Source organism: Sander lucioperca, chromosome 7 (assembly GCF_008315115.2).
Source record: "Sander lucioperca isolate FBNREF2018 chromosome 7, SLUC_FBN_1.2, whole genome shotgun sequence".
In the NCBI taxonomy this organism is placed as follows: Eukaryota; Metazoa; Chordata; class Actinopteri; order Perciformes; family Percidae; genus Sander; species Sander lucioperca.
Window position 1 is genome coordinate 28,950,868 of NC_050179.1, and position 15,655 is coordinate 28,966,522.

Consider the following 15,655-nt stretch of genomic DNA (forward strand, 5'->3'; position numbering starts at 1 on the left):
AGTAAACTGAATATCTTTGAGTTGTGGACAAAACAAGACATTTGAGGACGTCATCTTGGGCTTTGGGAAACACTGATCAACATTTTTCACCGTTTTCTGCCATTTTATGGAGCAAATAACTAATCCATTCATCCAGAAAATAACAGATGAATCGACAATGAAAATAATTTAGTCACAGCCCTAATAAAATGTTATTTAGAGAGCTTTAGAGGTGGTAGTAGGCATATGTTTTAACTTTGGACAGAGTCTTCCCCTAACTCAATCTTTATGTTAAACTTTACTACGGTCTGACTCAAGCTCTGTACTCAAACTTGCCAATTGGCGCAGCGCAAACAACACTGACTTAGCTGTGTTTTTGGTCTGCACCAACTCCAGAAAATAAATCACTATCTCTTTAGCTAAATGCTCCACTATGTTCACCAGCTGATCTCTTAGGCATCTTTCCCACCTGCTTCATCACACTAGAGTTGGGTTTCCCCCTTGGTGCGGTTTGTTTGGGCAGGTGTGAACGCAGCAATCACACTCGTGCGCACCAAAAGCGGACCAAACAAGCGTACCAAGACCTGCCTGATGAGGGGGTCTCAGTACGCTTTCAATCCAACTCTGCAGCGGTTCGTTTCTGGTGAGAACATGATCTGACCTCGAACCGCACCAACTACTGTATGTGTACGCCACGAGTCTGAGCTAATGTCTCCTGTAGTCAGGTGTGTTTAGCAACTGTGATGTGGCAGAGGAACAAACTGTAGCAGCTTGCAGTGTTTCTCTCACAGAAATAGACTCGGTCACGCTCGCCGTCACTCACATTTCCGTTGCTGTTTGATTTGTATTGACTTATTTTGGTACGCTGGGTTTTTTCCAGGAGTAAAACGAAACCCAACCAAGGGGGATTTTCCCCTCGGTTGGGTTTCGTACCAGGCTCCAAGTTTACAGACTCATCAACTAAGTCAGACCAAAGGACTGTCTGCTGTTTGGAGCAGGACAGGTAGTGTACAGAGCTCTCTCTCTAAAAACAACTGCTGCTGGAAACAATGCTATGGAGCAGTGAGAGTGAACCAAAGCAGTTACGTTGCGGTCTATAAACGAGTGGAAATAAGATGAGATAAAGCTCTGCAGAACTTGCAGAGATGGTGATAATTCATTGTGGAACACCTTTCACCCCTTACAAATATCCTACTGATTTGATCCATGGTTGTAAATATATTGGTTAAAGCTGTTTTAATGCACAGACATGAGACTGATATCCATCTCTCAATTTCAAGTCTAAGCTGAATCTTCATTAGGATGTCACATAAAAGACAATAAAACAGGAGCACTGTTTAAGGCAAAGCTATCTCTAATGTATTTTGTATTTATCTTTGATGAAGGAAAATCAATTCTGAAATATTGGCATACATTATTCAGGGCATTTAATCTGTTAAAGTTTATTCTGAAGTGCATCCAAGACCGTCAAAACAAAGCCACTGCAAAACAAATACATTTGCCTCAGAAAAGGCAAGAGACATCTTGATGTGAATTATTCAGGATCATTGAAAACAAATCAAAGCAAACTGTCTGACTCATCTGGCTTTCTTTTCATGCTGGATATCAAAGAGAACATCCCATTTAGTGATATTCATTTAAATCTCATCTCCTGCTTGAGAGTGTCTTTGAAGTCGTCACAACCCTGCAGCTCAGCTGACCTGTTAGGCCCCACAAGGCCGTGGCAACAATACTGGCAGAGGTTAAATAATGTTGTTGATGCAAATACTAGCCTGGTCTGTTTACTATGAGTTTTAATAGAGTTGAGTTCAGCTGCTGAATTGAATGAGTAAAAGCATAGAGGTGACCTGCTCTGTGTGTTCCACAAATGGGATCTAAAGTGTGTCCATTAGCCAGAATCATGCCCTCGCTTCTGCTATCTGTATAACTGGCACAGCATTATGGGTGCTATCTTACCCGGTTTCCTTTGAGTCCTTGTGGTCCTACTAAACCCTGTGAAAAGAAATAAGAGATAACATCAGTGGCTGCTTATTTTCATTTTAGGTTTAGTTTACTATAATAACCCTCAGCTATACTGATCACTAATCACGTCAGCAACAGCCTGGCCTGTCACACACAGTATGTGCAAGCAGTCCCAGTAGATGACTTTGTACTACACTTTTTATTTGTGTAGTAAAAAAAATATTAAAAAGCAAGACTAAGTGCAGCATCTCAAAGGTCCTGTCCTCATAGTGAGATTATTGTACAGTGAGATACAGCCTGCCAGAGAACAAACGCCAGAGGAGAATAGCGACACAAACTATTGAGAGTAGCGTGCCGCTATGGTGGATAATTGTGAACGGACTACATTGTTTCTAGTCTTATAGCTCTACACTATAGACCTCATTCACACACACACACACACTCATACACTGCTACCTTACAAGGTGCCCCCAGCTCGTCACATAAATATGGATGCACATTCACACAGGAACATCTCTTGCCCGAGGACTATGACAGGCATGGAAGTGAACCACAGACCTTTCATATGAAAGACCAGTGGTTCCCAACCTTCTTTTTCTGGGGTCCCCCCACAGCCCTGTCAGATAAACCTGACCCTAACCCCTTCATCAATTCCCCACGTATGTTCCAATAGTACACTATTCATTATATGAAAGTGGATATTTGTAATTGTTTCATACAATTGAACTGTCAATATTCCGGTTGGTTTGGTCAGCAATCCTAGTGCTACAAACCCTCTAGGATGCTACCACTTGGAGTGAAACTGAATGTTTCAACCATATATCCATTAACGTTACTTTAAACCATTACTTTTAGCTCATTTTAACTGTTAGCTAAACTTCTGTGCTCGCTTGCTAACTAGCTTTCACACACTCTTGCATAACTGCAACATGTTCCGGTGTTACAGTTGACTTAATTTCTTTATAACTTTTCAATCAAATCACAATTTTTTCAACAACAATCCTTCGACGTACCCCCTGGCAACTGCAAATCCCTGGTTGTGAATCACTGTGGTAGACTACCGCTCTACCTCCTGAGCCACAGCCACCCAGTGAATAACAACCTTATCCCTGAAGCATTAGTTTCTGTCTGTGAAACCAGAAAGGTTCTGCATTCTGGAGGCACCCAGTGTGTGTCATGCTATTAGTAGCTGGTCCAACCAGATGGGTAAGAGGTACTTTATTTAAAAAATAATCCCCTAGTGGGGCGCCCTGGTAGCTCACCTGGTTGAGCGTGCGCCCCATGCACTAAGGCTTAGTCCTTACCGCAGCGGCCCGGGTTTGAGTCCGACCCGCAGCCCTTTGCTGCATGTCATCACCCCCTCTTTCTACCCCCTTTCCTGTCTTAATCTGTCCTATCAAATAAAGGGCAAAAGCCCAAAAAATAAGCATTAAAAAAAATTTAATAATAACCCCCCTTAGTGCAAACAGCAAATCATTTTACAAGTACTACCTGCACTTTGATACTAAACATATCTTGTAATTGTAAGGACAGTGATGATGAAGTTTTCATCTGACTCTGGGTAAGAGGACAAAGAAGCATAATCCTCTGAATGTTGAATGTATGGATTTGAGGCATTTGGACTGAAAACATAGTCATTTGGTCTCTGTAAGAAGCCCTTAATGTGAATGTATTCAAATGCAAACCTTTGACATGTTAATGACGATGTTATCCTTCTTCTTGTTTGAGCGTCCCCTTGTCTGAATGTTGCCTCACAATTTCAAATCATACCAGCAGAAACCGAATCTGAATAGTTCCTTCATTGTTGTTTCATTTTAATATAAATTGAATTTAATGAGATGGATTTTGGCACAAACTTTGGCCACCCTGCAGCCTAACTAACAGCTAAGGCTACATCAGTATTGGTATCAGCCTGTCATCATGTCAGACTCTGTCAGAAGTCCTATTGTTGTAAACAAGCAGCTTTCGAAGAGCCAAATGCTCCCTGTTGTGATCAATATTTAAAATGGAATTACAGACTTACAGGGATGCCTTGAGGCCCGATTGGTCCTGGTAATCCTGCATCTCCCTTTTCACCCTGTCGTGACAAGACAAAATCCAAAGTGTATATTGTCTTAAAACTTTTTTTTGAATTTTAGAAGCAAAACAGAAAACACACAAAGATACTCACTCTCTCTCCCTTTGGTCCTGCTGGCCCTGACACACCTGATGGTCCTATTAGACCCTTTAAAACAGAAAAAAGAAAATAAATACCTGTATACACGCAGAATAGAATGAGAAAAAATCATAGTAAAATGCCTCAAATCAGTAAATCAACAAGCTTTCGGGTGGAAATGAATAGATGCCACAAAAGATAATGTCATGGACCATTTAGATGAATTTTTTAATGAATCCGGAGTGACAGAAAAAGGGCTAGGACAGAATTTGCTGTACACCTGTAGCATTAACACGCCAAGCTTGTGGAACCACTGTCTGTTAAAAACGAGGGAAAATGAATAAAATGTCAACAGCTGCAGTTCTCTGTCTGAGTAGCAGTCAGGATTGGAGAGGAAGACCTTGCATCTCAGGCATATCCAGATTGTACAGTGCTGTATGGAATCAAGCTGTCCAAGTGTACTGTATGACATGTCAACATGCAGCATGGGCATCTTTGCATGCTCCTTGCAGGATAGTTCTTAGCAATGGCAACTCTGCAGCCCACTGCTGCTGATACAGCATCATGATGCAGGAAACTGTTGAGGCAGGATTGAGGACTGAGGATTTACACTGGTATGATGTCCAAGATGGAAATTCAAAGCAGAACCAGGCAACATGCCACACTAGTGGTGGGAGACTATGAACAGATTTTAGGATATTTTGACATTTGACGATTAGCCTGAAGTAATATGATGCTACAAACCCAGAGCAACCATGTTTGCTCATGATTTGTTTGGAACGATATCAAGATATTACAATAGTGTGTATATATAACCACAAAATACTTACTTACTATCTTGGGGTAACAAAAATTACAAATGTATTGGGTTTAAACTGTATACACTCAAATAAAAGCCAGTATTAAATGAATACATGGCTGTGTCCAGCATTATAAAGGAAAGGCAGGAAAACCCAATACCATGAATGGAATTCAGGACAAATTCTGCATGGTACATTTCTACAGCACTAATGCTATTAGCAGGACAAACGAGTCATGTCATACTTCATAGCTCTGAGATTCTCTTTTTTTTCTTTTTCTACAGGTGTTTCACAGTAAAAAGCCTTTGTATTTTGTGGCTCCATTGAATAATTTGAATGTTAGCACTGAGTTTTACCCTATCTTTCTCTATACGTGCTTGTTGGTTCTTAGATATGTGGAGATGTTCTTCTCTGTGTACCTCACATCAATTGCCCAGTGAGCTCTGATTTGAAACACCCGTTACTATAACGATCAGTCACATGACCGTTGAATTTTATCCTAAAAGCAGGCAGTGTGCTGAAAAGTCAGTACTAACAAAATGTGCAGCGTTTCCATTGGTTTTCACAGCGTAACCTAAGGGTAGGATTATGCTGGTTGAGCCACTGGAAGGCTTTTAATGTGAAACATTTGTGCAGGAAGTGTTGAGTTTCATTAACCAGGGCCACGTTCAGCCCCAAGGAAACGTAGCAACACGGTGTTTAAAACTTGAAACAGGGGTGCGTTGAACACCTTGTTGTGTGCGCAAGCACTCTGTCTTTTTATCACCACCTGTTTACAGACATGTCTCTGCTGATTGGGTATCACCTGTGACACAGCCAATAAATGAGAGACACGCCCACCGAACGGAGAAAAAATAACTCAAAGCCCGTTGCACACCTTTGCCCACAACTCAAAGATATTCAGTTTACTCTCACAGAACTTGAATCAAAGAGTTTTTTTCACAGACATTTTTCATAAAAAATGTCTCAAACCAATTGTAAAAAACAGTTGCAGATGAATGTATTAGTTGACAATAAATGAATTAATCTTTGCAGCACTACCTCAACTATATTATTGTATTTGCTGTTACATCTGCTATAAGTATGTTCTACTTTGTCCCAATTGTAGGCTATGGGATGTTCTTCTTTGCTTAGTTTGGAGTTTTAGACTTGGAGAAAAGTTGTTCTGGCCAACTCAAAGTATTTCTGCAGGGGTTGTCAATATAAACCATGGGAGCAAAATGCTGACGTAGAGTTGCCTAGTTTTTGTCGTCATGCCAGTGAATCCTCAGAACCCGATCCTGAACAGTCCTGTCCTCACAGAGCTGCTTCAGGAAGAAAGAGAGACATGACAAGCATGGGAAGCAGGAAAGCAAGCGGACATGACAAGCAGACAAAGCAGACATCAAGCAAGCTGTAGCGGGGGGGTGGAGGATGGAGGAGGAGGAGGAGGAAGAGGAAGAGGAGTAGAAGGGTGGGGGGGTGCGCCACTCACCACTGGACCCGGTCTGCCGTCTAACCCATGAGCCCCCTGTATAGCGTTGTACACAGTTAGAGAGCAGAGATGATGGGGGAGAAGGGGGGGCGGGTGGGAAGGTGGAGGGGGAGGGGGGGGGGGGGGGAGTGAAGCTGTGACTCATGTGACTTCAAAAACACATTCAGATGATGACAAATGAAGGGTGACGAGTGGTGGAGGTGGAGGCAAAGTGAGTGACAGTAGATGGGAGTCATTTATTTCAGTGCTCATCAAGTCTACGGCCCTGTCATGGCTCATAGTAACGCTAGGACTGTTTTCACATTCAATGTGCCAGTCTGTCTCTTAATACTTTCTGCCTTCTCTACCCTGTCAAAGCATTCTCATAAAAAGGTTTGTATGATATCCCACAAAATTACTAATTATTAAGTTTACAAAAGGTGACGGTCCTGCGGCGACAACATTTAAGTTTAGGCACCACAACAAAAAGTTTAGTTTAGAAAAAAAAAAGTTTTTGGTTTGGGTTAAAACACCGGCCCCCTTAAGTAGTCCTCCCAGGACACAAACACCCGTTTCCTGGGTGAAAGTCTTGTGTTTTCCCTCGTCCCCTCTTCCGGGACATGAACTCTGCTCCCCCACTCAAAAGCCCTGTGTCTTAAGACCCACCCATCCACCCTGACCTCCCCCCTACACGGATCTCCGCAGACTTGTACAGCGGCAGTCAATGTGAAGCATACAGTAATAAATATGTAGACCACATTTGAATTACACAGCATTACTTTTTGTAGCTATGTGTACAAATAGTTCATGAGAACAGCCTGATCCTGTCTGTGGCTCTCAGCCCAAAGCCCATCGGCCCTACTCAAGAAAATTGTTTAAAAAAAGGCTCCAAAATATGTAGTTCAATTGTCTCAAAAAGGTTCAGTTATTTATTAAAACAGCTGCTCATCGTACTGTAGTTTTAGTAAACGTGACTCAAATAGGAGGAAATAGAACAAACTTGTGAATTTATGACCAAAGAAGATCCGTTTTTTACCTGATGCGACTGTATACAGTGTAAATAAATGACTTAATGCAAGTTTAATCCAAGAACAAAGAATAGAAACCCAAAGTGACAGATACCATTTTTAAGAGTATAAAGAACATATAAAACAGCCCAAACATTTGAATAGATTTTTGAATAAAAATGTGCAATAAAACCAGCAAAATGTTTAGAATTGGAGTGTTATGTTAATTATTTACTTCCTTTGACACAATCCACCGTTCCATGCAACATTTTAACAGGATTATGATGACATAGAAGCGACATCTGAGACATGAAACATCAGTCAGTTACAAATCCTAAACTTCAAGGTTGATTTTGCGTATTGCTAATGTTTTTGCACTGAAGCAGTGATATTATCCCTAAAAGTATCAAAATTAAGTAAGAAAAGTTGAAAACAGGATATAACACAAATAAAAGAAAGAGCTCTGAGACTTATGAACAGACAGTGTACTTACAGGAAGTCCAAGATGGCCTCTGTCTCCCTTGTCGCCCTTCTGACCCGTCGCTCCCTTTTCTCCTCTAATGCCTATGCCTGGTTCTCCCTGAGAGACAGGGTGAGATAAAATCCCTTACACTGTCATACATTGAATGGCTATGATGTAGAATGTATGTATGAATGGTGGCAGATGTAATAAAACCAGGAGCTGGTACTGTAGGTATTATTTTACAATATAGGAACAATATCTCACCTTAGGCCCTGAAAATCCTTGAGCTCCCTGGATGGAACAAAAACAGTTTACTGACACAGTCTGTACTGTAACTCACTTGTTGCCAGTGCACACCACTGAGCCCCAAAAGATCAATAGTACAAATACAAGTTTAAACCACATGAAAAATAGCTTGCAGTAATGAATTGGAGAACCTGAACAGGTAGTGAACAGCAGTGGTTGAATGTAACTAAGTACCTTTACTTAAGTACTGTACTTGTTAAAGCCCGACCGATTAAGCATTTTTAAGGCCGATATCGATACAAATATTTGGTGATTTAAAAATCCGATATTCCAATATATCGGCTGATATATATAACAAAATAAAATCCAGAAATGCGTAACAAATCATAAACAGATTTCCCTAACATTAGTTATTTGTAGTTATTTATGAGTCCTCACTAAAATAATATGATAAAGCTTTGTTTAAGTTGTTTAAGCTTTGTTGTGTAAGTTAGTTTTATTGTCACAACAGAACAGAGGAACATAATATATAACAAAATATATTAAAGTTCTGATAAATAAAATGTATAAAAATACAAACTTAAGATATGAAAGTTAAAGGGTCAAACACGATTTTTAAATATTCATTTATCGCCCATTATAAATGCTGATACCGATAGTTTGGAAAAAGCCTAATATCGGCCGATAATATCGGGCTCTACTTAAGTACAAATTTGAAGTACTTTACTTCAGTCTTTTGTTTTCCACTTTCTACTTCTACTATTGTACTTTTTACTCCACTACATTCATCTGACAGCTTTACTTACTAGTTACTTTACACATTAAGATTTCTGCACACAAAACACATGTAGTTTATAAAATCTGATGTTTGATTCTAAAGTAAACTAGCCAACAACATAACGGCTACAAGTCCAGCTGAGATGATTAACTGAATTGAACTAGGAAACATGGTATGGTATTTTCCACATTCAAGTGTCTTGTTTTTCTTCAGTTTGGCTCACCCTCTGCCCACCGGTACAGGTGGTGGGTGCCAAGTGGGTGAGGCTGGGTTAAAAGGGCTTGAGGAGAAGGGGAGCGAGAGAGAAGGAATGGGCAGCTTGCTGAAAGGTTGCTGTTTTCAATTGTTTGAGGGTATTTTGCCCTAAAGTGAATAATATTTTTAGTATTTTAGTTTGAGTATGTTTTGGTGTCGTTTTGTTAATAAATACACAAATTGTGCACTTTCAAAGCCTCCTCTCCAGTCGTCGATCATGACAGTGTACAATATACTATTGTACTCACTTGTGTAGTGAGTAGGGCAGCACGATTTGAGGAAATATCGATTATTTTGACTGATACTGCGATTGGGATATGATTCACGATATGGGAGGAATATTGGATGATCATTTTTCTATCATTATTCTAATAATAAATAAATAAAATTAAAAATATTAAAATTTAAATGATTATAGACTTTTTCTGTAGAATAAGATTTGTAGCCACTTTGCAAGTGTGCAGGGCCTTTAATCGTGGGCTAGTGTTAAGGTTAAGGGGTTGAATGAAATTTTGACTCACTGCTGGGCCAACTGGTCCTGGAGGTCCTGGGGGCCCTGGAGGCCCATAGATCTAAACACAGACACACAAACACTGTCAGGTTTCAACTCAGAAAATATTGCTCATCAAACTTGTGCTCTAATTTTAAGTAAAGTTAATGACCACCCCTTACCATTTCCGACCTTCCACCATCTCCAGGTGCACCTTTTAGGCCCTGTGACAAGAGGAGGCGAAGACACAGAAAGTCACAACATTGTCAATATATTTCCTAGTCAGACAAACTATTACGTGAATGGAAAATGAGGCAACACAGCACATTTTCACACAGCATTTGGGGTGAATACAAAGTATCTTCTACTATTCCCCCTTTTCCAGGTCAGACACTGCATCCAGACAGATGCAGCATGAGGGGCACCATTGCGTACCATTGAGCCAGGTAATCCAATAGGGCCAGGGGCCCCTGAAGCCCCCTTTTCACCAGTAGGGCCATCTAAACCCTACAGAACAAGAAAGGGGAGATGGGCATCACGATATCGGCAGAGCGTTTTAATTCAGGGACTGATGAGTTCATCTTCATGTTAGAATCAAAGCAAAAAAGACAAATAAAGTTTTATATTCATCCAATCTTAGGGGGCTTTCACACCTACCTCATTTGGTCCGGACTTTCGGGCTTTTCAGTTTGATCTGAACTAAAATTACAGGTGTGAAACCTCCCCCGGAGCACGGTGATGGAACAAAGAGCCTGAATTTGGGCCGACCAAAAGAGGTAGTCTCGTTCCGGATCAAACTCAACCCAGGTCCGGTTTGTTTCTAGTGTCAAAGCATTTTTTTTTTGGATGGTTCGGACTTTAATATTACGTCTTTCAATTACAATATAGAGCTTTGCACACCTCGGTGGTATGGACCCTACTAAAACAATCAAGCATACCTATACATCATCCACAGATGCATCTTTGTGACAATCTTTTTTTTAACAACCCAATATCCAGCTGTACGGAAATGCTACAGTCAGGAACGCAATGCTGCCCATCCTACATCAAAAACAAACCCTAACAAAAAAAAAGATGTATACCCAAGAGTAAAATAAATGTCTCCCTTAATAGGTAACGTAGTATCAAACATGCAGATATATGGGAAACAGAAGAACATGGCTCTCAAAGTATCACAAGGCTACAAATAGCATAGCCCTTTATATGGGGGCACATTTGGGATCCATGCCACAGTGAATTAAAAGTTAAACACAGTGTCATTCCTGGGGTCCCTTCCAAGCTAGTGAGCCTCTAATTAGATAATAAGAGGGCAGCTGGAAAAAGCCAGGCCTTCCCTCTGGATAATGACAGCTGTGGGACTTGGGCTTTGGTCAGGGAAGCCCAGGCAGTGGTGTGGTGTGGTAGGGTGTGTGGTTGACACAGTCACTCACAGGTGATCCAGATGGACCCATGTCTCCCTTGTCTCCTTTGGGTCCCGCAAAGCCCATGACACCACTTTCCCCTCTGGGGCCTTCAGGACCGGCTGGGCCTGCAGGACCAGGCTCTCCAGGCTTTCCCCTGGGTCCCTAAAAACACAAGAGATCAAGGTTGATTCAATGAATTGTACCTAACAGACATATTTTACATGAAGTTTAAAATGGGAGTTTAAATCATCATTACTACATATTGTCATCACAATTAATAGATTTCTATCACAATATGCATCAATTGCCTGGCTAATAATATGAAGTACTGATAACTAAGTATTACCTTCTCTCCGTCCAGCCCTGGAGCACCTGGCAGACCAACTTCACCCTGAGGACACACCGAGGCTTTATTACCAACTAGGCTAAGCAGGCAGCTGTTCCAGGACCTTAGCCCCTCAGGGGGCCCAGATTCAATATACGTTCTAGTAATTTCATTAGTTGCAATTTCTATAGCAGGTGTTCAGAACAATATCCCTGCATTAAAACAATGCAAGGGGCTGTGTTGGTGGGGGCATGCTGCCTGAGGTACAGGGAAACTTGAAAGTCCAGTTTGAGTAACAGAACCATTTATTTTAAGTCAAGTATCTTTATAGTCAATGAAGCATCTGCCTGAGGCTCATCGTGCAAAATATAGTAAGAGGAATAGAGAAAAAAATATATTTATAAGAATAAATCGATATTAAAAAGATACTCAGCACTTATGTACAACGTAATAGAGTGATAGAACACACACGGTTATCAATATTAGCTCCTAATGCAAAGTATTGGGGTGCAAAGCTCTAGGATGTCAAACAAAAATGAGTTTTTTATCAAACTGATTTTACAACACTGAAAAATTATCATGGCAGCAATTATTTATCTTTACCACAATATTCGCAAGCTAGACTGTAGAAATACAGCATTGATGTTACAAGGTAATCCACCAGGAGTGTGTGCTTCCATGTATTTGATTGGCCAATGAAGCTGGATGGTGTTGCATGGCAATGCGGTAAGAGTTGAGCTGGGTTTAGTCTCGCATTGACAGACCTTTCTCCATATTACTATGTCAACATTGGAGTATCGTCTGGCTACTTTTCTGGGATAGAGGAATCTGCATTTCTTTTCTCTCTAGTTTTCTTTAAACCAATCCCAACTGTCCTGGGCAGCGCAAACCCCTGGATGCAGCGACATTGCCCTTGCAAAATAGATAGCGGAAAGAGCGGTCTGGCTTTATCCCAGCACTGTACATCCGGTATGCCAGCCTAAGCCAGGTTCATTTTCTCTGCCAGTCGACCCTGCGTTTTGTTCTGTTCAGGGTGCATCCTGGTTTGGCACCCTGGCGGCACTGCTTGACAGGGCTGGGTATCGCCAATGACTTCTCAAATTATTATATATTATTATACTTACTCGATTACATTTCCGATTCAATATCAGTTTGATATGAATTTGCAGTTACAATACCAATTTTACATGGATATAGCTTTGTAAAAGAGATTTTCAGAAAACTTATGCTGTAAAAGTAAACTTGTATGGCAAGAACATACTGGCCCAACAGTGGAATTGCGACTCCCTGCCTGTTACGTGATACTTATACATCCATGGTGAAAAGGAATATATTAATAAAACTTAAACGTTTTCAATTTTTAAGCATCATTTTGAGACAAAAACTATCTCTGTCCACACAATAGTTTTAGGTCCGTAGCAGATCTCTAGTCATATTAACACGTCTGACAACACATGTCACATGACTGTAAACATGAAGCAGATTGTCTGACATTCAAAATTATGGATGTATAAGTTGAAAATACAGAAAATACTTTGGAGAAAAAACAACATAGCAGAGTAAGAGCAGGGAGTTATTAGCTTGGACCGAAGATGATGTGGAACTGTTACTGAAAGTGTGAACGCGAGGCGTAAATGTAGCAAAATATATTCGTTTTTAAATCAACTTACATATAATATGAACTAAAACAGGCCTGCATTATAACCTTATTCTTTGGCCAAGTCTTGAGAAGTAGCCCTGTGTGGAGACCTTACACGTGCATTGTTTCTGTTTTTATACTCATGGTGCATGGTGCATAATCATAAAGACATTTGCATTTAATGAAATTACCCACAAAAACTGACCTGGGGCCAGTTATTTGAGCACTGGGAATAGGGGGCCAACAGTCAGTTGTTGCCCCCAGGCCCCTTAACAGGTTAATCTGGCTATGGAACACACATCATTAAAGGGAAAGGTACGTTATTGTCACATACACATACATGTAGCGAAATTCCTTCTCTGCATTTTAACCCATGACCGGAACCCGGAACCTTCTTGATGTAAGCCCACAGTGCTATCCACTGGGCCACCATGCCCCAAACACATAAACACACATAAAATAACACATAAAAACCGTGCGCACGTCGCAATAGTCACTTTAAAATGTCTCTTATCGAGACCTTATTGAGATCTTACCTTGGTACCAGGGAGTCCCGGGGTCCCTGGAGGTCCAGGTAATCCAGGTGGGCCCTAGGGGCAGAACATTTTACGTTATTTAATATAATTTGTACTACTGCAATGTGTTTGCACATGTCATGATAAACCCTACAAAGTACTTACCATCATTGGTATGTTGCGAATATCCTGTGGAGGAATATTACATTTTACAATATAAATAAATATGAAAACATAAATATGTAATAAAGTTGCAACTTAATGAGTTACATACATTTTCATTGTTTTGGATTTCAGCCTTTCCTGGCTCCCCAGTTGGGCCTGCAGGACCCTGTTAGAGGAAAAAGACCACTTGTAAATGTCAACATGAACATAATGATTAGATATCGTGTGTACTATCCATCACTATTTGTCATTGTTTAGACAACTTACTCTTGGTCCAGCTGGGCCTTCAAGGCCTGCTTCCCCCTAGAGGATAAATGAAGGAACAACACTTAAAATCCTCATAAACACTCTCAGCTTGTGTTAGTATCCATAATGCTGTTTTATCCTACCTTCTCTCCCTTGTCGCCTGTGTCACCCTGTAAGAGGAATAACGTATGGTGACTTCCATGAGCCCTAGCTTTTGTTGAAGTGTTAGTTTATTAATCTATGATGGAGGCATTGCTGTGTGTGCAGCTGTCTATCCACTGATCAAACTATTACCCTTTACCTTAGGTCCCATTAGGCCTGGAAGTCCTGGTGAACCTGGTTCTCCTTTAATTCCCTGGGCTGCAATGCTCGGATCTCCTTTCTCACCCTGCCATACATAAAGAACAGTGTTTACCTGAACGGAACACAACCCATTACTATTAACCAGACACACAGTGGCGGTTCTGAGGGGGGGGGGTGCTAGTGTGGCCAGTGCCTTCGTAATATTAAGCCTCGACCCCCCTCTGGCCCCCCTAACTTTAGCAAATATTTTCATACATTTTTAACCCCACCTTCATACCCAAAGAGGGGGATATTATTCATGTACAGTGATACATAAAATGTAGGTTAACACTGAATGAGTATTCTTGTGTTTATTTTCATATGTGTATTGCTAATCTTTTGTAGAACCAAACCAATGGAGGGTTGGTAGTATGTAACACAGTATGTGCTTAACATATTTGGTAGCCCTAAAATCACATGTGGCCTCAGCGTGGCCCCTCCATTTGAAATGGTCTAGAACTGCAACTGCAGACACGTACAATAAGAAATGGAGTTTGACTGATAAATATGGATTTTGATGTCCAGTGTAATGCTGTTAATCCTGTCCTGGATACTGATGTTTTTCAAAGTTGTCTTTGATATCTTTGTGTATAACTTTTACTTTTATCTGAATCTTCCAATTTCTATAACAGAAACCCTTATCGGACACTAAAGGTGGGATCCCCAGATAAAACTCAGATAATGAGAATGTGAGCTGTAGCTGGCATCTATGAAATAGCAGGTTAGTAAACTAGAAAGTGGATTTGAGTTGAGATTAGTTTAGCATTTCGGTACATTCCCACAGATCACCACACATTCAAGACAATCCTTCTTTGATTCAGACTGAATCGAAGAATGCATGTATGAGTGTTGACTGACAAATGGTACAGTATGGTGAGGTTTGTCAGTACAACAAAAACGACTTAGCACACCCAATTCTGAAACAAGTAATTTAGGCTGGCTAATGATACCATCCATTGTAAAGACCAAAACACTCCAACAAACACCAAGTGAAGCACAGCTAACAGCACAGAAAGGTAAAACGAAGCACATTGAGTCTAAACTGGAGCTTTGGCCAGTCACAAACACAAAACACTGATGTGATGAACATATCATTTTACAGACATCCAGTTACTAGAGGAATAAGGATGACTGACAGAAGGACAAGCAGACAGTTAGGGTGCTCATTCCATTCCAGGCCTACCCTGTAGCCCCTCTTGCCAGGGATGCCAGGGATGCCAGGGATGCCAGCCTGGCCCTTTGCAGTAGAAGAAAGACAGTTACAACCCGCTGATCTCATTGGGTATTTAATAACTGCCAAACACACTGCTCAGAAATGACTTTACCTTTAACCCAGGAGCGCCCATGAAACCTGGTTCTCCCTACCATGGCCAAGATGGCATAGAGGTCAAAGTAAAAGGAAGAAAAGAAAAACAGTAGATTTTTATTTCGA

The 15,655-nt window shown here is 40.8% G+C and overlaps 1 protein-coding gene across 20 annotated transcripts in view; it reads right to left on the minus strand.

Annotated features, from left to right (window-relative positions):
• col13a1 (collagen, type XIII, alpha 1) overlaps positions 1–15,655 on the minus strand; it is a 158,488-nt gene that overhangs the window by 19,284 nt on the left and 123,549 nt on the right. For 14 of the 20 annotated variants that reach the window (XM_036003701.1, XM_036003714.1, XM_036003711.1 and 11 more), the window contains 19 exons: positions 15,549–15,584; positions 15,407–15,460; positions 14,183–14,269; positions 14,025–14,051; positions 13,903–13,938; positions 13,745–13,801; positions 13,636–13,659; positions 13,492–13,545; positions 11,338–11,382; positions 11,019–11,153; positions 10,024–10,095; positions 9,771–9,812; positions 9,620–9,670; positions 8,084–8,110; positions 7,850–7,936; positions 6,371–6,406; positions 4,112–4,165; positions 3,965–4,018; positions 1,936–1,971 (listed from right to left, as the gene is read on the minus strand). In XM_036003701.1, the coding sequence (XP_035859594.1) occupies positions 1,936–1,971; positions 3,965–4,018; positions 4,112–4,165; positions 6,371–6,406; positions 7,850–7,936; positions 8,084–8,110; positions 9,620–9,670; positions 9,771–9,812; positions 10,024–10,095; positions 11,019–11,153; positions 11,338–11,382; positions 13,492–13,545; positions 13,636–13,659; positions 13,745–13,801; positions 13,903–13,938; positions 14,025–14,051; positions 14,183–14,269; positions 15,407–15,460; positions 15,549–15,584 (1,014 nt within the window). The remainder of the gene's footprint in view (positions 1–1,935; positions 1,972–3,964; positions 4,019–4,111; positions 4,166–6,370; positions 6,407–7,849; positions 7,937–8,083; positions 8,111–9,619; positions 9,671–9,770; positions 9,813–10,023; positions 10,096–11,018; positions 11,154–11,337; positions 11,383–13,491; positions 13,546–13,635; positions 13,660–13,744; positions 13,802–13,902; positions 13,939–14,024; positions 14,052–14,182; positions 14,270–15,406; positions 15,461–15,548; positions 15,585–15,655) is intronic. The other 6 variants (XM_036003709.1, XM_036003705.1, XM_036003713.1 and 3 more) reach the window with 4 other exon arrangements.